The 27500-nt window shown below is 42.2% G+C and overlaps 1 protein-coding gene across 1 annotated transcript in view; it reads left to right on the plus strand.

Annotated features, from left to right (window-relative positions):
• LOC145390229 (C-type mannose receptor 2-like) overlaps nucleotides 1-27500 on the plus strand; it is a 51198-nt gene that overhangs the window by 5596 nt on the left and 18102 nt on the right. Inside the window, exons 3-12 of the mRNA XM_080265224.1 lie at nucleotides 1224-1285; nucleotides 4210-4260; nucleotides 4680-4835; nucleotides 6796-6869; nucleotides 8666-8775; nucleotides 9974-10159; nucleotides 11229-11366; nucleotides 13913-14029; nucleotides 17077-17235; nucleotides 27230-27409. Of these exons, the coding sequence (XP_080121350.1) occupies nucleotides 1224-1285; nucleotides 4210-4260; nucleotides 4680-4835; nucleotides 6796-6869; nucleotides 8666-8775; nucleotides 9974-10159; nucleotides 11229-11366; nucleotides 13913-14029; nucleotides 17077-17235; nucleotides 27230-27409 (1233 nt within the window). The remainder of the gene's footprint in view (nucleotides 1-1223; nucleotides 1286-4209; nucleotides 4261-4679; nucleotides 4836-6795; nucleotides 6870-8665; nucleotides 8776-9973; nucleotides 10160-11228; nucleotides 11367-13912; nucleotides 14030-17076; nucleotides 17236-27229; nucleotides 27410-27500) is intronic.

Genomic DNA, 27500 nt, shown 5'->3' on the forward strand with positions numbered 1-27500 from the left:
TACATTACGCGGTAAATGCGGCGGGCATTTCCGTGAGTTTCATGTCTCTGCATGTGTGTGTGTGTGTGTGTGTGTGTGTGAGAGAGAGAGAGAGAGAGAGAGAGAGAGAGGGAGAGAGAGAGAGAGAGAGAGATTGTCTGCCTGTCTGTCTGTTCTCTGGAAATCAAGAGGGATGCATATATATGGCACGTGTAACTTCTAACGAAGAATTTAAACGTTTTAAACGTGTACATTATATAAGCTAAAGTGGCTCCTCTAATGGCCAAGATTATAATTAACCCGAAATACGCAAGTCAGCATGGTGCAAAGATGGTAGTCAAGTATCAATCAATTTTTTAACTATATAACCATTTTATTAGCTACGGGGGGGGGGGGATAGATGGATTGGTGGGATGGGTGGGCAGGGTTGTTGGGTGGGTGGGTAGTGGGAAAATAGGCCCGTGGTAGGAATTGGTCCATGGAGATTATAAACCTGGGGAAATGGGTCTAAGGATAAACTGAGAATCCGAGAGTCTTCTCCCACAAGGAGTTGACATCCAGGATCCCAGGTAATGCACGATCATAATGTTTTACCCAGGCAACGCCGGGTACCCCTTCTAGTTAAAAATAAAACTCATAGTACGCTCGTCGATACCCAATCGCACCCCTTTATTTCATCCCATCCCAGCTGCTTGATTATATGGGAGCCAAACTATATTTCATGTGATGTCGAACACCTGTGAGTATTTTCCAATGATAGATGGTCGTCAGCCAGTCTACAGAACATGTTGAGTTTTCCCGGTCGTGGCGCAAATGACGGCTTGGCCCCTCAGTAATCTCATGTGTGTGGGAGGACGTGTTTCCTTTGCTGACAGAGGGAGGGATTTAATTACAGTCATTGTTGAGTCACAAGACATGCAAGGTTACTCGAGAGTCAATTTTAACCTTGTGCGAGAGGTATGAAATACGAGTATCTCATGCGACCAAGCTATACTTTACACAAAATAAAAGCCTTTATGCACATGCCTCAGTGAAAAGCACCAAAAATCATATCATCGCACCTTGAAAAGGTAATCTGGGGGTCTGCATGGGTAGTTGTACAGAAACAACAGACGGACGATACAGGATGCTGTAATAATGACTTGACTGGCTCACCTTCCCAAGACGAGGTTAATTACACATTTGAACAAAATGGATGTGCTGCTGTTCGTATTGCTTCTGATGATTATTATCATTCTCCCCAGGTGTGCCTTTGGCTTGCGATATGGAGGCGGGCTGGCAGCACATTGGAGACTACTGCTACTGGGTAATGTCACGCACCTCTCTGGTTTTAAAGCTGAACACCTTTAGTTGGATCAGTTAATTCAATTTTTGCTCTTGCCAAGGGAAGTCATGAGAACGGACGCCTCCTCTCAGCGTAGGGCCATGAGGCGTATAAAGTACTGCTAGATTTATTATAGCCTCAGAGCCAAAGCAACTGGGGAAGTAGGATTTAGTATTGTAATTATAAGTTCATCCCCCACTGCTTTTCTTGCTCTGGTCTGACGGTGTGATTAATCGTTATCCAATATACCCAGCTTACAACGAACATTATTTTTTGATACGTCAATAGCTCATTTGTTGCTAAAATTCATTATTCTCTCTTCGCATCTCTATTCCGCTTTCCTTATTTCTCTTATCTATCCTTTTATCAGTCTATCTCCAATACTTATATAACAGTTTGTCTGTCTGTCATTCAATCAGTCATTCCTTTTTGTTGACCGACGCAGCATCCTGTGAGGGATTGCCTGTACCAAAAAATTTTTGAGCCCTATTCTTAGTTAGGATCGATCTCCCCAAGCCAGGCATCTCTCTATATTCCCATATCTGAATATTCTCTCTCTCTCTCTCTCTCTCTCTCTGTCATGTGTGCGTGTGTGTGTGTGTGTGTGTGTGTGTGTGTGTGTGTGTGTGTGTGTGTGTGTGTGTGTGTGTGTGTACAAACAAAAAACAGACATATGCATAGCTACGAACACAGACTGACAGACAGGCACACATAAATAGATAGATAAATAGATAGATAGACAAATATAGATATATGGACAGAAAGTTGAATGAATAAGCACTGCAGGAGGTTAAATGATGAAATCTAATACTGAGAGATTTAATGGACTGTTTACTGTAATGAAATAAGATACATGTGAGGCAGCAGGTGACGGAGATAATCTGTATGCTAATGTGAGGAGGAGACTGATAAGATAACACTCCCATGCTGCCCGATTACTCTGATTATTTGCCGTATCTTTGTTGGTTTTGGAGATTCCGTCAAATCCCTTCTTCAGCGATATAAAATGTCCAAGATGATATACGTCACATACAAGAAAATACCGGTGTATAATATGCAAGTCAAGCCGCTAAGGAAGAAATGGTTTGAAGTGTCCTGGGCCAATGAATACACACCCTAATAAGCGTAAATGGTCAGAAAAAATAGGTACCCCTTAAAGAGTTATGGCTTCTGGCTATAAATAGAGGATAGATAGATATGAGACCGGCCTCCCTTCCGCTCTCAATTTCCCCCATCCCCTCTCCCCCGTCTCCTCTTCCCTTTCCCCTAACTACGCATCCACACGTGAGCTTGTATCATGCAAAAACAAACGAAAGATATCAACCGTGCTTGGATAATGACTACACAATGCGGTCAACGCTTTTAATTCCTTTAGTTTTACTCTTGTCCCATGTCCTATACGTTTGGTTAAGAGGGGTATTGATATGAAACTATGAATTATTGGCTGACTTTTTTTTTTATTTGTTTCTCTTCGTTAAAGATATGGAGATTCCTCTACATTCTTTCTCCCTAAATTCGCCCCAGACATGAGCAAAAACACATGTCGTGGGTGTCGTGAGAAGAGAGGATTGTCAAGAAGAGTGGACCAAGGAAGTGAAGTGGTTGGTGATATAACTGCCTTGATACAAAAATGAGGAACTGATTTATGGCTTCAAGACGGCTGCATGATGGTGTGTTAATATCCAGATTATCTTATGGGTGTGAGACTTACGGTATAAGTATCGAATCTCAAGAGTGTGACGTAGATGGAATAGAATAGTAGGAGAATGTTGTCCCTAATTGAATAAAACTGCCTAGGTAGCTAGAAAAAAACAGTAAAATGCGTTACCGCTTAGAGGGGTTTAGAAGTTCCTACGCACTTTTCAGACAATGTACATCTTCCCGCACAATGTCATTGACTTCCTTTTCACTTCTATATTTTTCTCTAACTTTCCGCCTTCCCACTAAGGCCTCGGGCCACTTCACATCTGTGAACACTTTCCACTTCCATTTCGTTCACATCCATCAACTCATGCTACCGTCTTCTTCCACCAGCATTCCTCATACTCTACCCGTCCCATCTCCAGAAATTCCACAACTTCTCACATACCTCGCCCACACTCTCTTTTCTCTCCATTGGCACCACTCCTGTTTTTAATTCTATCTTCTCACCTTAATTCTTTGTTCGTCCCTAGATCTCCCACAGTCCATCGTGTATTCTGAGGCCCTCTCTTGCTCCTACTGATCCCCACTCATTACTACCGCTTCTCTCCTACAGTTTCCCCTTCTAGACCTCCCAACAATCGTGTCTTTCCTCCTCCTTCCCCTTCCCATCTTTTTTTTTTATTATTATTATTATACCCTCCCCCTGTTTTTTTTTTTTTTTTTTTTTTTAACATCCGTGTGCGAAGGCTAGAAGAGCTTATGTGTTCAGTTAGCTCTGTTGTCTGTCTTTTTATCTGTCATTCCACCTGTCTGTCTGTCTGGCTGGCTGTTAACATGATTAGAGAAAAATTTGTGGATGGAATCGCACCAAATTTGGCATAATGACTGAGGGCCATCATGGGAACATGATTACTTTTGGGCCGTAAAAGGTTATGAGTCATCGGTTAAGGGCAAGGCCAGTTCAGACAGTTTTGATCAGTTGTTGACCAAAGTTGCATAGAGCGCTAAGGGACGGGAAATGAAGAGATTCATATATTTTTTTTTTTTTTTAACAATCGCTCACAGCCTTTAACTTAAATAGTTTGGTTCGATCTGGATGAAACTTGGTTTAAGGTTAGTCAAGGGCTTTTTTTTTTCAGAATCATAGGTCAAAGATCAAGATTTCTGGGAAAGGTCGAGATCAACAATTTACATCTCCCTTAAACCAGACTTGGTGGATGAGTTGAGGGTCATATAAACGTAAAGTTTAAATTGATTTTCAGATCAAAGGCCAGGGCAGAGTCAAAAGACCGGCCATAAACCGCCTGAAGGGCGTGGGTACTGCATTCTCTGAGTACTTTTTTTTTTTTTAATCATGAGTTTAAAGGGAAGGAAAAAGGTTAGAGAAGGATACATAGGTGAAAAGAGAATTAGTAAGATATGTGCTATACGTTGTTTGAAGGGAGTATGTTAGCCTTTAAACCCCGTAAATCTGTCTGTGTATCATTCAGTTATTGTCACTGTCACTAGATGTTTTTATTTAAATCAGAAAATGCTTCCGTCAGTGAAAGTGTTCATGAAGGCTACGTGTACACTGTCGGAATCGAAATTTCTGTCCTAATGACATGAGAATTGTCTGGAGAGAGGAAGAGTAAAGGAAAATGACGTCACCCAGACTGAAGAGGATAACATATTTTCGTGGCACCTTACCCCTCCTCTTACATCCTTTCTCATTCCCACCTCTCCCCCCTAGGTCTCACAGCATCCCGACACCTGGAGCGGCGGAGAGGATGCGTGCCTGTCCCAGGATGCGGTGCTGCTGAAGGTGGCGGGGCAGGAGCAGCAACAGATAGCCTTCGACGCTGCCACAAGACTTAGGGACAGCGTGTGGATTGGTCTTAGCGAGCGGGTGAGTGAGGATGTATGTGTGTGTGTGTGTGTGTGTGTGTGTGTGTGTGTGTGTGTGTGTGTGTGTGTGTGTGTGTGTACGTACGTGTGTACGTACGTATGTGTGTGTGTGTGTGTACGTGTGTACGTGCTTGTGCGTGTTTGTAGGAAATCAGTTATTGTGAGCCCTCTGTCATTTTCTGTATGTACTTGTGGGTGCGTATGTATGTATGTACGTATATTTACGTGTGTATGGTTGTGTACGCTTGCTTGTGCCTGTATACTGCAGTGTACATTTAAGTGTTCACTTGTGCCAATGTGTAGGTTTTTATAGGTGTGCATGTGTGTATATTGACTGGAATGTCTTAAGCGCTGTAATTAGAGCATTCGGATTAACGATGACAGAATATGTAGGACATGCAGAAACTAGAAATATCTGTTAGTAATAATTAGGGTGGTTTTTAGAGTCGTTTTGAGTGTGTGGAACAAATTTGTGCTTCACAGCACTTAGCTGAAAAAGTATGTGAAAAGGATTATAAAATATTAAGGACATTTGAGAATCTACATAAGGCATATGACAGAGTGAACTGGGAGGGATTATGAAGGATGTTATGTATGTATGGTGTGGAAGGTAAACAGCTGAATGCATTAGAGAGCTTTTATGATGGTGCAGTGAATCATATATGAGAGTATACGTATGTCTGAGTGGCCCAACATCAGCTCTGGAACGAGTCAAAGGTGTGTGACGCTCCCATGGTTATGCAACTGCTGTTCCCATGGGATCATGATACGGGTCAAACAAAAATCTGCAAAAAACAAGAAAAGCTGATGATAAAATAAAAGAACGTTTATATTTATTTTCATGAACGCAGATCATGATGTGTTGCTTCCGACGGAATCTTTGCACACTGGTTCAGGTTTTGTGAATATTTTTGAGAAGCAAGGTCAGAAAGTATGTATAAAATGGTCGTTAAGAGACAAAATTACTATAGACGATTTGTTTTCGAAGGAGAGTGACCGGAAACAGTGGAAGAATTTAATCATGTAGGTGCACTGACAGAATAGGGAAGTGAATGTTTAAAGAAAGTGTAGAGTAGAATGATCAAATGATGTAATGTGGATGGTACTATGAAAGTCTTGAAACGATGTGCAAGGCAACTACATTTGTGTGTGTGTGTGTGTGTGTGTGTGTGTGTGTGTGTGTGTGTGTGTGTGTGTGTGTGTGTGTGTCCACATCAACATATGAGAGGGAAACTATGGTATAGTATGGCCATGTAAATCGAAGAGAAAGAACAGAAAAAAGTGACTGTGAAGGTACTCATGTGGGTTGCATAAGTTTCTTAGGATAAAAAATGCAGAATATGTATTGTTTTCATTAGCTCTGAGGGATGGGGGCAAGACGAAAAGCAAAGAAAAAAAGGGAATGAAATGTAGTGTGCATATGAGAGATAGGTAACTGGGACGAGAAAGAAATGACCAAGGATGGAAATGGATGTGTGCAGTATGTATTGGGTAGCACCTCTTTTTCTGTTTGACAGTCAGTTGAGTGGTCTCAGCACTCTTAATTATGCAGATCTTGAAGGTGTGAACAAGGATTTCCCAGGTTTAAATGATAAGTAAATGAGAGTGTAACCCATTTTACTTGGTGCACTCTTGATTATTCTCTAATTCAACTCTTTCCAGCCCCATTTCTCGACCCGTTCGACGACGTATATTCCTGGGAAATATGGCTAGCATGCTGGATACTGAAAATTTGATGCTTTTCCCCAGTAATTTTTCAAGAACATAATTTATTTCTGTTGCCTTCTTGGTAGACAGTAGATGCTCTTCCGCTTTCTGCAAGCTAGTGAATTAAAGAAACATTCATTTGATACGGTATAGTGCACAGACCTCAAGATTTAGCTGACCACAGTGGACATGTCAGTTTTCTATTAAATTCTGTAGAAAGCATACTTACGTTTACCCTTGCTTGTCTTTCGCAGGATGAACCAGACATATGGAAGTGGATGGACGGCACCGAAATCAACTACACACACTGGGCCAACAACCAGCCTGTGTGAGTGTGTAGAGTGGATTCACACGAGGGTGGTCCGGGGTCCTTTACCTTGCTGTACTGTTATATTGATGTCCTCTTTTTATTATAAACTAATCAATTTATTTCGCTAGTATACGGCAACATGTTGATAATATACTAGAGCTTGCTAAGCTGGATTTTTTATTCAGTGCAATATTTAACGGTGTATATGTTTGAGCACGAATGTGTGTGTGTGTGTGTGTGTGTGTGTGTGTGTGTGTGTGTGTGTGTGTGTGTGTGTGTGTGTGTGTGTGTGTGTGTGTGTGTGTGTGTGTGTGTGTGTGTGTGTGTGTGTGTGTGTGTGTGTGTGTGTGTGTGTGTGTGTGTGTGTGTGTGTGTGTGTGTGTGTGTGTGTGTGTGTGTGTGTGTGTGTGTGTGTGTGTGTGTGTGTGTGTGTGTGTGTGTGTGTGTGTGTGTGTGTGTGTGTGTGTGTGTGTGTGTGTGTGTGTGTGTGTGTGTGTGTGTGTGTGTGTGTGTGTGTGTGTGTGTGTGTGTGTGTGTGTGTGTGTGTGTGTGTGTGTGTGTGTGTGTGTGTGTGTGTGTGTGTGTGTGTGTGTGTGTGTGTGTGTGTGTGTGTGTGTGTGTGTGTGTGTGTGTGTGTGTGTGTGTGTGTGTGTGTGTGTGTGTGTGTGTGTGTGTGTGTGTGTGTGTGTGTGTGTGTGTGTGTGTGTGTGTGTGTGTGTGTGTGTGTGTGTGTGTGTGTGTGTGTGTGTGTGTGTGTGTGTGTGTGTGTGTGTGTGTGTGTGTGTGTGTGTGTGTGTGTGTGTGTGTGTGTGTGTGTGTGTGTGTGTGTGTGTGTGTGTGTGTGTGTGTGTGTGTGTGTGTGTGTGTGTGTGTGTGTGTGTGTGTGTGTGTGTGTGTGTGTGTGTGTGTGTGTGTGTGTGTGTGTGTGTGTGTGTGTGTGTGTGTGTGTGTGTGTGTGTGTGTGTGTGTGTGTGTGTGTGTGTGTGTGTGTGTGTGTGTGTGTGTGTGTGTGTGTGTGTGTGTGTGTGTGTGTGTGTGTGTGTGTGTGTGTGTGTGTGTGTGTGTGTGTGTGTGTCCTTTTTTTTCTTTTGTCTATTTCCCGGCATGTCAAGGTTATTATAGTCATACATTTGGAAAAATATGGTGTACTTAACATTAATTGGTATCGTAAAATATTTTGATTTTGAAAAGTACTGATCCTTAGGTTATACCGAGTCATTACTGCAAAGGCCTTATGAAATTAGCAGAGGTACTGTCCCTGAGTGTACCATCCCATCGACGCTGCCGGAAGGGAAGTTGAAATCTAAAAGCCTTTCCTTCTCAGAACACACAGGTACCATAGTGATTACCTGCCTTCATGACCCTTGTGGAATCGAAGGAGTGCATTTTGGGACTTATTCGAGCCAAATCCAGACTATTTTTTTAAGGTGATGAGAAAATCAAGTAGTCCAAGAAGTACATTTTGATTTCTTGCACAAGAGGAAATCTCGGCTGAATATAATCTTCAGTTTCATATCCAAATAGATTACCTATGTGCGTTTCAAGAAGACATAATTGTCAAGTATATAACTATACTCAGTTTTTTACTGAGACGAAAATGCACTTGACAGGTTGGTGATGATTGGCTGAATGCAGCATGTCCGAATAACATTTACGAACCCAAGTTTCTCCCAGAGATATATGTTGTAAATTAATAATGCTAACAAGTAAAGAGATTATGAAGTAATGTTGCACTCAGCCAGTCATCACCATCTGTCAAGTGCATCTTCGCCTCGATAAATGAAACTGAGTAAAATTAATTTCCGTATGCACAGGTCGCTGGACGGGTTAGCTGCTGCCGCCGTGAGTGCCACAGAACTAGGGGGAGGATGGGTAACCAGCCTGATGATCGACACACACCACTACATTTGTCAGAAGTTGGCAGGTGAGGCAAGACAGACAGGCAGACAAGCAGAGCGAGGGGTAGACAGGCAGAACTATATAGAAATTGACTAGCGGAGACAGAGACAACAGACAGCAGAGCGAGATATTAACACACGTTATTACCTCTGTCTGAAGCTGGCAGCTTTTGTACAGGTACACACATAGACAGAGGCAGGACAGGAAAGATAGATTCAGAGCTACAGTAAGCCTTAAGCAAAGTCACATTTATTTATCACGATATAGTGTAAACGAATGAAAGTATTTGGAAGACAGGGATGGGGGGGGGGAGGCAGATGAAAACAGTCCAAGAAGCCGAGAGAGAAAGGCAGAAAGATGGCGACCCGTTTTCTAGTTGACATGGGAAACATCACAGAGCTTCTTCCTCACTTAATTGATTTTGCTATACTTGTTTTCATTATCCCTCACATGTTTGGATGATATTCTCTTTTGTTATATTCTGGCCTTCTCAAGACTATTTTACTCTGCTTAGCGAATATCTACCATATAGTGAGAGTTAATACCCCACCCACCATAACCCTCTCAACACTTGATTTAATGACAATTTTTATTTCTTTCTTGCAACCTCAAGAAGATGTTATTAGTATTTTAAAGAAGTTAAAAACGATCTTCAGGAACTTCTTAGTTAATTCTTACTGTCGACAGACGATTTTATTCAGTTCTACGGGAGACGTTGTGACAATGCATAGCTCCCAACTCCACAACCTTCACCACACGTCGGCTTAGAAGAATTTACAACATCTTATCAGCTTGAATGTAAATGGCACACTGATATCCTCCAGTATGATATTTATAAAATGTATGTCGAAATGAAAATATAAATAACATGGAAGAGCACAACTAATGTATACTAAGGAAAATAAATAGCTAAAGAAACAGGCGTTTCTGAGCTTCGTAGCGCGAAAAGAACATCGTGAAGGGAATTCAAAGCCCAGTTTCTGACATCACTACTAAAGCATGTAGGGGAAGATAAGAAGCTTGACCTTTCAGCTTCATTGCTAAGTATGTTATATAAGGTAGAATGCAGTTTAACCATTTTCTAATTCATTGTTCACCTTCGTGTACTCAGTTTTAATAATAAGGTCGACCCCTTATGACCGCTGTAGTTACGCCTCCTTCACTTTTTCTCTCAATCGACCAATAAATCCTGACCGTACGCTCTTCGCCGTTTCCCCCGGCAGGTGGGTGTGTGTCAGGGTGGGAGGAGTTTGGTGGCTCCTGCTACTACCACTACTACCACAGGGATGGCGGGAAGGGCCTGGCAGTGTGGCCTGATGTCCTTGAGACCTGCCAGGGCATGGGGGCGTCCCTGGTGGTACTGGACACCCCCGCTGAAGACGGATACCTCAAGGACCGCGTACCGGAGGGTGACAGTATCTGGCTGGGACTGTACAGTAAGGGGTGATGCTTTTTGATTCAGAGGGAAAGTTTTACAATATTTTCACTCAGGATTTAGCTGGTACTCTGCAATAAAAGTTGATGTCTTTAGTTTGGAAGCAGGAATTTTGATATGGTTATTGTTATAATAAATTTTCAGTTTTCTGTTCATCGTCATCGTCACCATCAATATTATTATCACCAATATTATCACCACCATGGTAAACATATCATTCTATAATGATTCATCTACCCAATCTCATATGCTTCATCGCCTCTCAAGAGCTAAGAAAATAACCATAGTTACGCCTCCCAGATTCTGAGACTAGGCCCATGAGGTGCCACACCAAACTATAGTGGAAAGCGACCCAACCTGTCAAAAACTGTCAAACAGCTTGTCAGGCAAGTACATGGAACTAGTTTTCTTCCAATTGCGAGTTGGACAACGGTGGCAGTGGGTACGACGTAGCTTATACTGGTCGGTTCTATAGACCAACTCCCCTAGTTCGGTTCTGCACACACCATACATTTTCTGCAACAGATAAGAAAGTCTAGTAGACTACTATCCACGCATAGTCGCATATTGCCCATCACAGAACGTGATTAAAAAGGGCAGTACTGTTTTTGCTGTAAGCAGTTCAGTAGCTGCTACGACAATGAACAGGTAAAGCTGGTAACTGAAACGTTTGTTCTCTTCTGCTTCGTGTCCAGAAAGTGATTGGAGAGCTTCACCTTACAGTAGATCTCCTCACCTTTGATGAGATCGTAAATACTCGTTCCATCATCATAATCATTATTATTGCGTTATCAACATAATTGTAGTTGCATTATCATTTATATTTTTGCACTATCATTTCATAGTCACTGAAGTTGTCAATCATAGATTGTTTAGCATCTCACATACTTTCAAAGTCATTGGTATACATACGTTCTAATTCTTTCCGAAAAAAAGAACAAAATCTGACTAATTAAAACACTTAATCCATTCCATTACAACAGTTATGGAAAAGTGGATGAAGCATTTTTTTGACAATACATTCTAATTATTCCCACAATCAGAAGAAGAGGACGATAACGATTTCTACTGGACGAACGACGAGAGCCTAAGTAATCACAGCTTCTCTTTCATGACGCCTGGAGACTTTGAGGCGGCTTTGGTAACAAATGAGACTGCGTGTGTCTTCTACCAGGTTGCAGGTTAGTGGAAGATCATGAGTGTGTGTATGTGTCCTTGAGAGAGAGAGAGAAAGAGAGAGAGAGAGAGAGAGAGAGAGAGAGATCCCCAAAATGAATAGGATAGTGTTTTTTTTTTTTTTTTAAGGGGTGGCAATAACTCGGTATCTGAGAGATTGTGTGTGTGTGTGTGTACGTGTGTGTAATTCACAGGGTAGGTCAGGATCACTTGATGGTCGTGATCGTCAGCTTTTACCCTCCCGGAAGGGAACTGAGAGCTCATATAGTCCGATCTAAGGGCAAGGCTGTGACCTTCACACACCCACACACCCGTCCCCTTGCTCAAGGGGGACAGTAACCACCCACTTCGTCAGTGAAACTTTTCGCAACCTGAGCGAGGCGCGAACTCCCGTCTACCAGATGGCAAGCGAGAACGTTACCACTGCACCAGCGAGCGGTGTGTGTGTGTGTGTGTGTGTGTGTGTGTGTGTGTACATCTGTGCGTGCGTGTGTGTGTGTGTGTGTACATCTGTGCGTGCGTGTCTGTGCAAGCATGCGTGCATGCGTGTATGCTTGCATGCATGCGTGCGTGTGTGCTTGCATGCGTGCGTGCATGTGTGCCTGCGTGCTTGCATGCATGCACGTGTGTGTGTGTGTGTGTGTGTGTGTGTGTGTGTGTGTGTGTGTGTGTGTGTGTTATCACTTGGCTTTCATTTTTATCTTCCTTATCTTTTTGTCTTTGTTTTCTTTATATTTCATTTAGTTTGTTTTATTTTTTCCTTTTTTTTCATTTGTATTTATTCTTCCCCTTTACATCTGATGCTGGACATGGACGCGTTCACGCGGTGGAGCCAGTATAGCCTACCCAGGCAGCGGTGCTTATAGAAATGTCCTTATCTCTTTCCCTATCCACGTAATGGAAGATGGTAGACCTTCCACCTCCAGTCCACTTGGTTCAGGTTCAGATGAACCTGGGGCCACAGTGACAGCAACATAACACATTCAACTGCATTCTATTGTTTTGGTTGTTTTAGTTCTGGTTGTTTTAGTCATGTTTTGGTTTGGTTTGTTTCCGTTTACATATTCCTTTTTGTAAATTTTCTTGCTTGATATTAATGTACTTTGTTTTGCGTCGTTTTCCTTTTTCTTTGTATCAGTATGTCTTTTGTTGTTTTACCTTCTCGTTTGTAGTTCTTGTGTGATTTTGTCTAGTTGTCCTGTTGGCTTCTTTTCGTTGTTATTACTCTGCAAAGTAACCCCCGCAAATTGTGTGTTTTGATGTGGTCTACATAGATAATCCAAATACAGAAAAAAAAAAAAAAAAAAGGATGAGGAGGAAGAATTCATTAAAAAAAAATAATAATAATAACCCTTGCAGCGTGATATTTTTCTTTGCTTTAATCTTGTTATTCCCAGACATTTACATTTATCCCAGGGGCGATGGTGCTGTACTAACCAGAATATAATTGTTTGCTGGTTGCAAGAAATAGTAAAGAAAGATCTCCACTCTTCCGAGGAGAGGCTTGCCTATAGTTAACTGTACTGTACTGCAGTTTGATGTCTATGTAACATCTTGTTTTGTTTGGCTATATTAGAAGCTGTTTGAGTGAATTTATATTGATATATTTTGTGTGTGTATAGATAGATAGATAGACAGATATAGATATAGATATATTACTTGTATATGAATGACTGTGAATCAGTGCGTGCATAAACAGATGACCATATATGCGAATACTCGTATACGTGTTTATGTTTTCAGTGAAGTAATTAATCAGCTTATTAATATTTTATAGAAGAACTTCGTGCAGCATTGTTGAGAAAAGAAATAGTAACTTGATTACAGATTTTTAAAGGTTATATATAAATAAATTTATACTGTATACCCCCTTAAGTCTCTCAGCCCCAGTACGTTATTTTATTTTTATTATTTCTATGTCCAGACAGTGTTATTCATCTTAAGAAAGATCCCTTGAAATGGATGGGTAAATGATGGATATATCTAATCAATGCATTTCGGAAGGCTTTCCATTAACTCAACAGAATCGTCTGGGGATAGCAAGAATAAAGTAATGATTACGTCCTCTGGTTCATGGAGTTAACTGATTTTAGGCCTTAAGTATAACTCTGTTCACTGCCGGGTTATATGAAAGTCCCTCATTTCCCTTCCTATCCCCCCAAAAGAGGATGATAGACAGCTGAAGGGTAACTTCAGCCTGCAACCCACTGATTTCACATTCGGATGAGCCAGGGGTTGCAAGTAGGCCACCACTACCCTTCCATCACATCCATCATCATCCAGAGAGTGCTCCTCCTACCGAATCGTTATGTGTTTACCTCGCCATTTGTCTTTCCCTCAGTCTACCTATAACTGTACATACTGTCATTCTACCTGCTTTTCTACTTACCTATTTGCCATTGTATATATCCACTTACTTGTCTTTCTCTCTGTCTCTGCTCTTTTGATCGTGTCTGTTTGTGTATTTATATGTCCGTCTGTCTTGTTTTGTATCTGTCTATGCACACATCTACTCATCAACCTACTAACCCTTCCCTTTCCTTCTGTTCAGTTTGGTCCAGTGGTGAGAAGCGGAGATCGTCCTGGGTGCCCACAGACTGTCACGACGCCAGGCACTTCATCTGTGAGGCCCCTGTTGGACACACCCTCACACTTCCTCCTGCACCCGGTATGTTGTGGTGGCTCTGCTGTGGTAGTGATGAGATTGTGCTTGGACTGATGGTGATAGTAGTTTGGGCTGTGGCGAGGACTTTGGTGATACTGACGGCGGTGGTGGCTTGCGTGGTGGTGTTTGCTGTGGTAGTGGTGGTGATTGTGGTTGTACTGATGGTGATAGTAGTTTGGGTGTGATAATGACTGGTTTTACCGCTAGGGATTGGTGTTGGGGTAGTGTATGTGTGTTGATTTTGGGTATTGTATTTGTGGATGTATTGATGGTGATTGTATGGTTGTTGTGCTGATGCTGCTGGTGGATATGTTGGCTGTTGTAGGTGGTGGTTGTCTTAGTGCATGTTGGTGGTAGTTGAATTAGTTGCTGTAGTGATGAGGGAGCAGTCGTATTGGTGTTGGTGGTAATAGTTGCTGTGGTGGTTGTACTCGTTGTAGTGACTGTTGGTGGTAGTTATTATTGGTAGTAGTAATTACGGCTGCAGTTAGGTCATCCTACAGATTTTGCGACTTTATTTAGAATTAGATGTCCATTTGTGTTGGATGGCATGCTAAGTAGTTTTATGGATCTGTAAGAAGAAACTCCGCGCGCGAGCGCGCGTGCGTGCGTGCGTGCGTGCGTGCGTGCGTGTGTGTGTGTGTGTGTGTGTGTGTGTGTGTGTGTGTGTGTGTGTGTGTGTGTGTGTGTGTGTGTGTGTGTGCGCGCGCGTGTGCATGTGGATTGCTATGCTGAATAAGGGATAATTGATGAAGGCAATTTGACTGTATTATCCAGTACTGGGGCAAGAAAAGTAAAATCTTTATGAACATACTGAGTAATCAGCGAAAAATTACAAGCCTGTATAGTATCATTTTCTACTGAGATATTTCATGAAACTGTTGGCGTCCACATATGAAAATGTGAAACGTGTGTGAGCAAGCAAGCTTAGTAAGAAATGTGCCATCGCCCATGCCTGATACTATTGCACACTGTGAAAATATCCATTTTATTTCTGAATATGCATGCATTCAGTTTACAGTCTCTGAACCTTCATGTCAGAGTATGGTGGGTCAAGCACATGATTCAGTTTTACTGTACACTGTGGCTCTTTTCAGCAGTATGACAGCGAATTTTTGAGAAGTCACCTGTAGCTCTAATAATTTCCGAGATAACCCCGTTTTGTGCCCATTTTAGCGTTTTTTTTTCTTTTTTTTTTTTTTAGCAGCATGGTAGTACATATTCAGAAAAGCCACTTAAGCAACATACAGTATACCACTTTTCCAAAAGCTTCGCTAAGATGTGCGTAGGCTCGTTTTAGCTTTTTGTCTTTTGTCAGCAATGAGGTGGCGAATTTTCATAAAAGTAACTTGAGTAACCCGTATTACTTTTTCATTAGCTTTCCAACGATGTTTTTAGAGCCGATGTACGAGTAACTTTAACAGACTCCGAAATAACGTAGTCTGGGTGCTGATTGGTCCACAGTTTGGTGCTTTTTTGCATACTTCAGCAAAACCGTGACGAATCTGAAGACGCCATGTGAGTAACACCTATTACTTCCTCATAAGCCTACACTGTAACATTTTCCTGAACAAAACAATGTTGCCAGTATAAGTGGAATACATGCCCACAACTTACTACCAGTCTTACAGTGTTCTTCCCGCTTCGTTCGCTCAAACAGCTACAAAAAGCGAAAAAAAAAAAAATGAAGAAGATACTGAAGTACTGTAGTTTGGAGTGAATGTACAATACCTGGAATATTCTGTGAAACTTGTAATGATCTCTGACAGAAGCAACAAGATAAACAAACATTCGAGCCAGAGCTAGTTATCTGAAACTTGAACATAATATTAAGGACTAAGTAATAGCCATAGAGAAACGGAGATGTCTGAAAAGAACAAAGAGGAAAGATAGCTCTAATAGCCACAAAAATCATATTTCAGAGGCACCAGCGAAAAAATATAACAGATTTTCAATGAGTGAATCATTGTTCAAGATAGAGAAACGGTGAATATAATGATTTGGAATGTTACATAAAAAGATGAAATGAGAGGTATTGCAAGTACAGAGTGCCTCACCATTGACTTCTTTGAACTTGCAAAACTGTTTGTGAAATGCTTTGAAGTTAGACCAGTTCTTAAAACTGTCATAAAATGCATATACTAATATACTTGCTCAGAGACGATCGAAAAGGAGACTTTATATATGACATGGAGGGATGAAATCCAGGAGTTTGTGGATAAGGGAACAAACCAAAGTAGATGTACTCACCACAGTTAGAGTATTGGGCATGGACATTTTACGTCCACGATGGAACATATAACAAACGGGTAGTTAGGGTTACACTGATAACTCGGTGATACGGAGAAACGGAATGTAATGAGCAAAACAGAAGGATGAAATCTAGAAATTAGGGCTAGGATGGATCACGTCACAGTCTGATCAAAGTGGGAAAAACTGTGAAAGGCTTATTTCCTTCACTGGGCTAACGCATACTGATAAAAATGCTGATGACAGCGATGATGATGATGATGATGGTAAGTGATGAGGAAACAAACGTGTTTATCGACTGCGTAATCTGTGTCGGTTCATGAAACCATAAAAGAGGAGTGAGGAAATGAACGTAGTGAGCAAAGGAGTGGGTGAGATGAGTTGCAGTGTCATTAGGTGGTGAACCAGTGAGAGAAAATGGCTGTTCTAGGATTAATGCTTCTAGTGCAGGGATTTTTTTTTTTAATCATCCTCAGCAATGAAAGTATCAGGAGGGGAAGATAAAGAAATGGGCATGGGTAACGAAAAATTGGGTAGGATGAGCTGGAACTGTGAACAGAGACGAGAAGGGTCCATAATGGTATACTTTGTGAAAGTGGGTGCTGTAGGATCAGTGGTTCGAGTGCAGTGAACTTTTTTTTGCAAAGTTTCCTCCAACGACGTTAAGTATAAGAATAATGTAAGCCCACACTCGTCTCATATCCCTGGGGTCTTGTAACGCAGACAGCAGCAGAGTTAAGAAAATAATGCCTTATTAGCTGAGTTTCCTAATATCAAAGCTGTGTTCTCTTCACTGACAGAGGCGATGTACTGCTCCAACGGCTGGCTGAGCTACGAGGGCGAGTGTTACCTGTTTCTCGCCACGCAGATGAGTTGGACAGTCGCCTACACAACCTGCGAGAGCCTGGGAGCTGACCTGACCTCGCTACGTACATGGGCGGAGCAGGATTTTGTTTTCAGTGAGTTGAATTAAGCCAGATCAAGAGGCGAAGTGGGTTCAAAAGTATTATCAAGCTTTCACGAGGTAGACTGATGATGATTGAAATAAATTTCGATCATAGTGAGCTGATGGGTCCGATCGGGTCAGGTCATGTTAGGTTAAGGTAGGATGAGAATGGTTCTAAAATATTTGCACACTTTTCCAAAGCCTAGGACATTACGTTGCCGGAGTCCTGAATGAAGCAGTTATTTTCACAGTTTTTGTTGCTGAAGCCTGATAAATCTGATATATACTGTAAGGTCGAGCAGACCCGTCGACAACAGGTAAGAAACTGCTTCTGTGGGACCGTCCTGCTGGTACAGTACAGTACATACACCGTGTGAAGATCCTGCACCCCATTTGTGGTAGACAGCGCCTCGCCATGGTCGGACCATGGGCCTTCTTATGGCAAGGTGCAGGGAAATATGGGGAGTTTGGTTCCAAGGTAGACACCACACCTTCTCCACCCAGGATGCACAGTGTCACCACGTTTAGGCTACCCCCAAGCACCTAAGAGTCACAGTGAGTTGGTCAAGTCAGTTCAAGTATGACCAGGCGAGATTTTGGCGCTAGTACAAATAAGCGTAATAGCTTTCCAGAGGCTGAGGGTTGGCCCGACCTCCTTGTTTATCTAAATATAGTTTCTTACGAAGACTTAGGCCAGGTCAGTCACTGATTCAGAATGGGCACAAGATAGTCTTGCAGTCTTTGCGATGTAGTGCGTTGGCCTAAATGAGGGAAGGTTCTCTTCATATTGAGTGGACAGAGATTGGCCATGATAGGATACAGCAGAACTGCTCAGTTCGTATCTTTACCCCCATCTCTTCTGTTTAGTATTTCTGTAATTTAGACAAAAATAGACACTGAAGACCTGTGACGCCTTGAATTCCAGTGATCGTCAATCAGTGAAATATGATTTCAGAATCTCAGCCATTGATGCAAGTTCAAAGTCACCTCAGTAAGATAATAATTCAGAATTTGAGAAGTTAAATATCCGAGTCAGTAAAAATCATGGTCCTAGTAAGGTACATTTACAAGTCAGGTCTGCAGTATTATTTCAAATTATTGACCTTATAAATTGGTGCTGGAAAGGAACAACATAATGCTGTTGCGCCGATGTAACGGGGCAGCTGTGTTATACAGACGCATTCAACTCCCGATCCCCCTAAAGGAGGATGGTGGACTCCAGCGGAAGGGCACCTTCAGCCTGCAGTCCACCGAGTTCACATCATAAGCCAAGGACCACAACAACTACAACAAAGTATCACAACAGCTTAAGAATTAAGCATCGTGTAATAACAGATCAGTAAGTTCAATAGTCATTACATAGGGAAGCTTTAGATAATACTGTGACTAGCATGTGCTACTGCTGATATAAAAAGGCTTGATCGAATTTGTATACAGTATCCCCACCAGCCTCGGAGACAGCAAGCAAGGATTCCAGTTTTAGATAATCTTGTGAATAATACGCTCTTCTTAGTCCAAAAAAAAAGAAAAAATGCTGAGTATGCAAGTGGTATTTCTAGCTGAATCGGTAGAAAAGCAGCCTGCAATCATAATAGACCCAGGATCGAATCCCGGCTGGGGCAGGGAACAGTTTAAGGATTTGATTTTCACAAAAGCAGACTACCTATCTACCAGAAAACCCGCCGATATGTCGTAAGAATACCCCCCCTAATACCAGTACACCAATCCTGTATGAGACAGCCCGAGCATGTACTCAGTATGGAGGGTGGGTGTTGGCGCGGAAGTGGTAACATGTGGAGGTGTGTAGGAGGACTATTTGGCCTTGGGATAGGCCCTGAAGCCTCTACCCAGAGTCGGACACAAAAAAAAAAAAAAAAAAAAAAAAAAAAAAAGGAAAGAAAGAAAACAAAATGCCAGCTCTAAACGGAAATTAGGACTTGACTTATAATGTTTCCAGCTAATGTGGGACGTCATTCTAGATGGAACTGCAACTATAAAAATCCCCTCACTGTAAAAATGAGGTTCAATAGAGGTTGCATATAATGTTTCTGTAAGCCGTCACAGGCTGGTGATAACTGCCCGTAAATACTGAAAGTAGTTATGGTCAGAAATATAACTGTCAAAATGTTCTTGCTGGTGAAATAAAGCTTGGTTGAATTTTGCGAGTGATATTCAAGCCAGCCTACTGAGAATTCAATCCCTTCAGCCCACGAATGTCATGGTTATTTTAATTCTGCCGTCTGCCGACGAATTTATTTGGCTGAGGATGGACATTGCTATCTGGAGGGTTAGATGCTGCCTTCATTATTTCCTTTACCATAGGGACAATCCAAAGCCGAATGTAATACCCCGGTAGCAAAAAGAACATACAGAAGGATTTAACCACAATGTAAGGCTTTATACTTTCTTAAAAACTTTTGTAAGTGTGCAGCCCGCTGCAATCGGAAAACGTATTTTTATCATTCTTGCTCCCTCCAGGGGTTTTGGTTTTTAGTTAAGGTCCTCGTACACTGCAGAGATTAATGAAGACTAGAGTTAACGCCTCCAGATCGGAGTATTTCCTACGCTGAACAAAGTCGCCTGAAGATGGCAAGAAGCGATTTTAAAGTACGTTCTCAGACTGAAGTAGTCAGCATTTTACTTCTCTCCCTTCTTCCCCAAGAAGAGCAGAGTATAGATAGATAGACAGATATTCTTTACAGATCATCAGACGTCGAGCGGGTGGGTTGGTCTGCAGTGGTTCCCAGGCGTGGAGCAGCACGATGGCTGGATGTGGTCTGATCGCACATCCCTCACCATCACCAACTGGGCGGAAAGCGAAGGTGAGCGAATGCAAGTGGAACTGTGGAAGAGAGATGGTGGCAGATGAGGTCTGGAGTGAGGAGTGGGCTGGTGGGTGGAGGGAAGGGGAATAGTGGATGAGAGAAGGTGGAAGATTAGATCTGGAGTGAGAAGTGGTATGACGGGTAGATGAAAGTGGCACAGTGGATGAAAGGAGGTGGTAGATGAAATCTGAACTGAGATGTGAATTGGCTAGGAAGAAAATAGAGAAAGAGATTTGCCTCATGGAATATGTAGGAAAGGTGAATGGAAAGAGAACGCTGGGGCGAAGGAATGGATAGGAAGAGATGTAGTGAAAGAAATGGTCTGCCGGAAGGCATGGATGTGACAAGAAGTGGTAGAAGGAATGGATGGGAAGGGGATGTATTGTGAAAAGAGGCATTGGAAGAGAATGGTAAAATGGAGTGGATGGATGGAATCGATATGGAGGAAAGAGTGCAATGAAAGATAGAGATATGGAGGAAGAATTAATGGAAAGAGAATATGTAGTGGAAGGAGTGGATTAAAAGAAAAGCTGTGGTGGAAGGAGTCCAAAGGAAAGTGAAAAATGTGAAGGAAGGAGATGGAAAGAGAATATGAAGTGGAAGGATTGGATGGAAAGAGAAAATATGGTGATAGGAGTTAAATGGAAGGGAATACAAAGGAAGAAATGGAAAGGAAGAGAGAGCTGTGGTGGAGGGAGTGTATGGGATGAGGAAAATATGGAGGAAGGAGTGAAGGGGAGGACAATATATGAAAGAAAGTATAAATGAATGGAGAAGAATGCAGAGGCGTACATAATCTTAATGTGTGAAGGGAGGAGTGGGTAGGAAAGGAGAATAAAAGAAAGGAATGGAGTATATACTGAAATGGAAGAAGGGAGAATAAATGATGAATGTAGGTAAGAAGGAAAGAACAGTGTACGGAGAGTTGACAGCAAAATGATCAAAAAGATAAAAGTCTTTTGCGTCATGAAAATCAGTATCATCATACTTATCATTAGTACTGCTGTCATGGCTGGTATATTCATCATCTTTATCAACACTATAAGTTTCATTAACAGTACCAGCGAATCCACTGTCATATCATTATGATATTCAGTTTCTTTATCAGCATCCTTTTCAGCTTGATGGTATTAATAGTATCAGCGTCTTTAGTATTGTTATCAGTGTCCATCAACGTTCACCCCCTGTTTCCCTATTGATCACAGTTTTAATCACGATCATCACCACCACCACCAGCAGAATAACATCATCACCACGACAGAGAACTGCATCATGAATTCATTATCATAATTTTCATCCTTTTCGTTTTCAGTATATTTATCTTAATAGCTGCTACTTTTCATGTGGATGTGCTAGTGAGCATTAGGAGAAGTATTTTATACATGGTTTGTCCAGGTGGAGAGAGTGGACAGTGAGAGAATAACTAGAACAGTGTATGCTAGTGGGGTGGAAGTGGGGAGGGGAAGAGGGAGACCTAAGATGAATTTGAGGAATAAGGTGGATTGAGGGGTGTGTGAGATGTAGAGAGAGAACCATGATAGCGGAAGATGGGATGTCATGGAGGCAATCCGTTAGCCATCCCTTCCGGTGTTAAGGCGTTAGGCAATAGAGAAACTGTTTCTGATGTCATCACTAAGCTCACCATCGTTGACATCACTATAGTCGCGGCGCGCGACTCTGAGGTTGTTGTTATCGTGGCCTGGCAACCTACCATTCAGAAGTGCGTCTGGTTTCGTGTATAATATGATAACCATGTGATTCGTGTATAATATATTCGTGTATAACATATTCATGCATAATAATATGATTCATGTATAATATGATACGAAATCGGACACACATCTTGAGTGATAGGTTGCCAGGGTACGATAATGACAATCTCAGAGTCGTGCGCCGCGACTATAGTCATATATGTTGTTATGATTACCAACAGAGGCCGCTGCACGAAAAGACTTTTAATACCATTTTTGCATATAACTAATATAGACCCATGTCTGTCCAGTTACATAACTATCCACTCATTTATTTGGTCATCTCTCCATCTACCTGTCTATATGGTCGACGCCGTCTCCCTCCCTTGAACACCTCCAACAAAGGCCTTGACGAAAAGTGCTCCGGGCTGCTTAGTTTTTACACATCTCTATCGCGTTTTTCATGCATCGTCTCTTTCATGCTGTTTCACTTGAGAATTGTTCAGCTTCATCTTCCACGCAGGTGATCTTCATCTTCCAGTATTATTGATTATTTCACTTTCAGACCCTCTTACCTACTCGGTCCTCTGTGTTTCTGCCCAAAAGTTATTATTTCCTCACATAATACATCTTTTCCCATCTATTAATAAAAAGAAACTGATACCGGATATAGAGTAGCCAATTTATCGTAGTTTCGATGGAAATAAATTAAGGTTCATTAAAAAAAAAAAAAAAATAAGAGAACTCTACACATTCCCGTGAGCGGCTGGAGCCCTATAGGTTTTCTAGACCGTTATATTGTAATATAAAAAAAAAAGTACTGCCAGGGCCATAGGAGGGTCTAATACCACCAAAATCTAGTCTCGAACCCTTGCCTTGATATGAGACCAGTTGCTTAAAACAGAAAACTGCGTCGAACTGATATGACCACTTTGTAGTTTGATAAAAGGTGGGGCGACGAAATGATCTGAAAATGCTTGGAGATTTGAAAGTGTGGAATAAAACACGGGAAAGTGGACGTGAACAGAGAGAGGATGGGTAGATCACTCAAGGATGACAGATGTTGCGGACGTGTGTGTTTGTCGGACTCCACCCATTGTTGCTCCACCTCACGCTCCACCTTACACTGTTTTCCTGTCCGTCCACTTTCCACTTCCGTTCTCTCTCTCTCTCTCTCTCTCTCTCTCTCTGCCTCCAACTCCATAGTTATATCTTCTGCATCCACCAACTTCACAATCCCCGTACTGAAAACCCACTCCCCTTCTGCGCCTCTTATATTCTGACTCATCTTTCACTTCCATCCCAGCCTGGAAGAGTTTTAATGTCTTGCCCTGTGCTTAAAACTTTCATTTGCTTTTAGTCGAATGTATCTAAGGGTCTTGAAATGAAAGGTTTCGATATTGGTTTCGTTTGATTCAACTGCCTGTACAAGGAAGAGATTATAGTGGAATAACAGCTTTGGATTCTTTTAATTTTTCTCTAATGAAAAATCATATTCCTAGGTCTCCATTCCTGTATTACATTTCCTCTGCAACAAATCTCTCCAGTCCCGTACACACTTCACACTCTCTTAAATTCATTTCCACACACACGTCTCGCACTCACACCAGAATCTCCATGGCCTTTCCCTACTGTACACCTATATATCAGCCCTCCATTTCTACACAGTTTTTCCACTCCTGCACTTACTTCCTCCACCAGCTTCCCACTCACCTGTTTACTACCCCCACCCCCTTCCCTACCTAAGTTCAGATCCTTCCTCCCTTTCCCCCGCAGGAGAGCCGAATTCGCAAAAAAATTGGTGTGGTGAGGTACGCAGTGCTGACGGGAGGTGGGTTGCATCCCCGTGCTCCCTACCCCGGGTCTTCACCTGCAGAAGATCGGCATCTGATTATCCTCTCACACCACAGGACTCCATCACCGAGATACCAGACACTGAAGGTCAGAATCTTGCCCATATTTTCAGCTATCTTCCGTAGGAAATCTGGGACTTTGTTGTAGATGGCATTCGAGGTTCCCTTGTGTAAGTCTAATGATATTCTAGTCCTGCATATCAGATTTTCTCCAGTATTGTTAGGAGCACCACAAGGAGGGGACCTATCGGTCTGTCCTTCAGAAACGAAGTGCTTCCGTCCCGCAGAGTTTAGTGACTTTAGTGAAATCACACCACACCACACACCATGCCACCCTGTCACACCACACATACGAAATCACTCTTCTAAACCTCATTACAACAAGGGTATTAACCGAAGGGATCTGAAGCTCCCACATATTCTTTTTTTTTTTTTTTTTACAGTAGTCTTACTGCCGACAGAATGTTTTATTTTGGTCAAAGACATTTTACGCCTGGAGGGGTATATATAGCTTTCATAAGTTCTTTTGATTTTAGGAGATTCTTGTAAGTTGAATAAAATTGTCCGACGGTAGCAAGAAACAAACAAAAAGGTGTCATGGTATTGAAAGTGTATTTACATGCATACAGCAAATACGGGGAATACGTGAGAGAGCTAAAATTCGATACTCAAAGATACAAAGTAGGTGCGGAATACAATAAGCAGATGTGAATATTTTTTTTTCTTTACATCATGCGTTCAGGAGTCTTAGAACAATACCTGTAAAGGAAGAAAAAAAAAAAAAAAAGACTCATCTGGTACAGTCGTATGGAGAAAGAAAGTATCTGTGATCTTGGGAAGTTGTAAATTTTAAAAACAATAGTGTAAGATTTTTTGCACCAACTCAGAGTGTGTGATTGAACGTTGTTCTGTCTAGTATTTATGGCGTATATTGGTCCCGAGTCATTCTTTTCCTGCGGCTTCTTTATTAAGCAGACTACTACAAGGAACACACACACACACACACACACACACACACACACACACACACACACACACACACACACACACACACACACACACACACACACACACACACACACACACACACACACACACACACACACACACACACACACACACACACACGCACGCACGCACGCACGCACGCACGCACGCGCGCGTGCGTGTGTGTGTGTGTGTGTGTGTGTGTGTGTGTGTGTGTGTGTGTGTGTGTGTGTGTGTGTGTGTGTGTGTGTAATAACACGAAAAATAAGAGCTTGAAGGTAGAGACATGCTATTGTTTCAAATTATTGGTATACACATTCACGGTACACATCTTATTACAACCTTTACCTGTTCCCGAGAGTGACCTCACAAAAGAGAAGATTAGCCTCAGTGGTTATCTGCCTCAGTGACCCTTGGGTAATCGATAAGCATAACCTTTACTACGATGACGTAGTATTTCAGTTTGCACTTCATTTCTCCAGATGATTTTATTGAACTTCAGAATGAATTCGAGCAGTGAAAGGCTGTACGTTATTTCACCAGTTTGAAGACTCACCCCTAAGTTATATTTAGCTGAGTAATGGTAACGCGAATAAAATGCAACATACGTTCTCGGAATGAAGAGCTTAACTAACTAACCAAAGGATCCTGATTTGCTATGTAATCTTCTTTAACCCCCAGTATATTATTATCTTTGTAATTTATTCCTGCTACCATCAGATATGTGTAGAAATATAAAATTTACCTCCAACAGTGACATTGAAGCCAAAGAATTTTAATCACCAAACTCGAAAGGCCTTCCGTAAGCCGACTAGAATCCTTTCGATTTGCTTCAAAAATTAGTCCTTGTAGTGTTTTGCGCATTCATTCCGTGTATCCAGACCAACATCTCTTTAAGGTTTCCCTCTCTCGTACCTTTTCTTCTTTCTCTCTCTGTGTTTGTTACTTTTTCTTCCACTCATTTTTGCAATCTCTCTCTCTCTCTCTCTCTCTCTCTCTCTCTCTCTCTCTCTCTCTCTCTCTCTCTCTCTCTCTCTCTCTCTCTCTCTTTCCATCTCCTTTTCCCGGAATTTCAGCTCTGTCATATTTTTAACTATTTTCCAACTTTCGGCATCTCCTCTTATTTATGTTGCGTTGCTCATTATCTTGAGTGGTAGGTAGGGGCGCTCACCATCCACTCACTCGATGTAGTGCTGCCGTCGAGTGTATGCCCTTTCCTCTCCTTCATCCTTCTTTCCTTCCATCCTCTTCTGTCTTTCTTTAATTCATTCATTCCTCTTCCTTCTGCCTGTACACCAGGAAACCATTTACTACGCTGGGTGGTAACCATATAACCAAATTTTGGCGCCTGGTGGTTTAGTGGGTAATTATTGCGCTCCAATCGGATTGAGCCGGTGAAGATTTATATCCAAGGGGTGATTGGGGTTGATTGCTCATGTATTGCCACTCAGGGATGAGTGAGGCTGGTCAATCTCATCTTAAATTGTCGGGACCAACTGCCTAGCCCCGGGCTCCTACGCTCCTCATGGGGCAATGTAGGATTGGATGATGGACGGATGGATGGATGCTCACTATCTTCCCCATCTGTTTTATGAAAATCTCCTTTCTCTTTTTTCTATTTAGCATTACTCCTCGGAAACCCCTATAATCAACGAATCTACTGTAATCTTAGTCACTTCTACTCCTCCGCACGTATTCTCCATCTCTACATTCCTCCCATTCCTTGCGGCATGCCATTTGTTCCCTCTGTCTCCCCCTCTAAAGCATTCCTCTCTTCAACTCAAACTAGTTTCATATGGCCTTACATTGCTCCACATCACCCCAACCCACCCTCCTAACGTCACCCCTTCCTCTTCGACATCACCCCACCCATTAACGCTCTTCACGTCATCCTTACCTTCTCCTCCTACTTCACATTGCCTAATTTTCCTACTCCTTTTACATCAAACTGTCCTCTCTCCCTCCACATGACTACCTCCTCTGAAATACACTACTCTTCCCTCTTTCTACACAGTATTCTATTTCCCTTCATATCATCCAAAAATTCCACCCATATCCTCCTACATTTCCTAACTCCCTTACATCACCTCTAACCCCCCCCCCTCATCACCCCTCCCCTTCTCTCCCTTCTTTTTGAATACTTATTCGTCCGCAGCTCTCCAGATCACCTCCACTCCCACCTCTCTTAACAACACCTTTTCACTCCATATCACCCCCCTCCCTCCAGATTACATAACACCCTCCACACTTCTCAGATCATCCCTTCAGACTTCCCATATCACTCTTACCGTTCCCCTTACATTTCTCCTAAAGTCATCTACACATCTTTTCCCTCCTTCCATATCACTCCTCCACTAACCCACATCCCTCCCAGCTCTTCTCCTCACTCGGTACAAATTTGTCTCTTCAACCCTGTCATGGTCAATGCGTCTTTAGTATCTTATTCTAGCTAACACCAGATTTTATATTCTTGGGAGTGAGTCACAGATGCCTGAATGTTAATAATGGTACCATTAACATTTTCAGGATACAACTCTAGAATCTCTTGTATTAGCATTCCCGTTGACAAGCGTCTGTTCCATGCAGCTTAATATAACCCTGGTACAGTCGATAGGTATAGCTTTAAATGTTGTTCTTCTTCTTCACCTCAGCGTGTAATGGTAGGGGATGGACTGAAGACCCCAGCAGCGGCTGGTGTTATTCGCTGGTCCTACGAGAGATGCCCTTCCAAGACGCCCTTATCCACTGCCGGGGCTTAGGGGAGGAAGGGGAGCACCGACTCCCCGAACTAACCTCAGTCACCAGCCAGAGAGAGCAGATCTTCTTGGCAAGTAAGTCTGTTTTTGGATCCCTCCAACCCGCACAATAATGGGAAGAGGTTTTAGATGATCTGACAGTTCCGAGGGACAAACCTGAAATTGA

The sequence above is a fragment of the Coenobita brevimanus genome, chromosome 14 (genome assembly GCF_032717465.1).
Source record: "Coenobita brevimanus isolate Jiangsu-jjx chromosome 14, ASM3271746v2, whole genome shotgun sequence".
Lineage (NCBI taxonomy): Eukaryota > Metazoa > Arthropoda > Malacostraca > Decapoda > Coenobitidae > Coenobita > Coenobita brevimanus.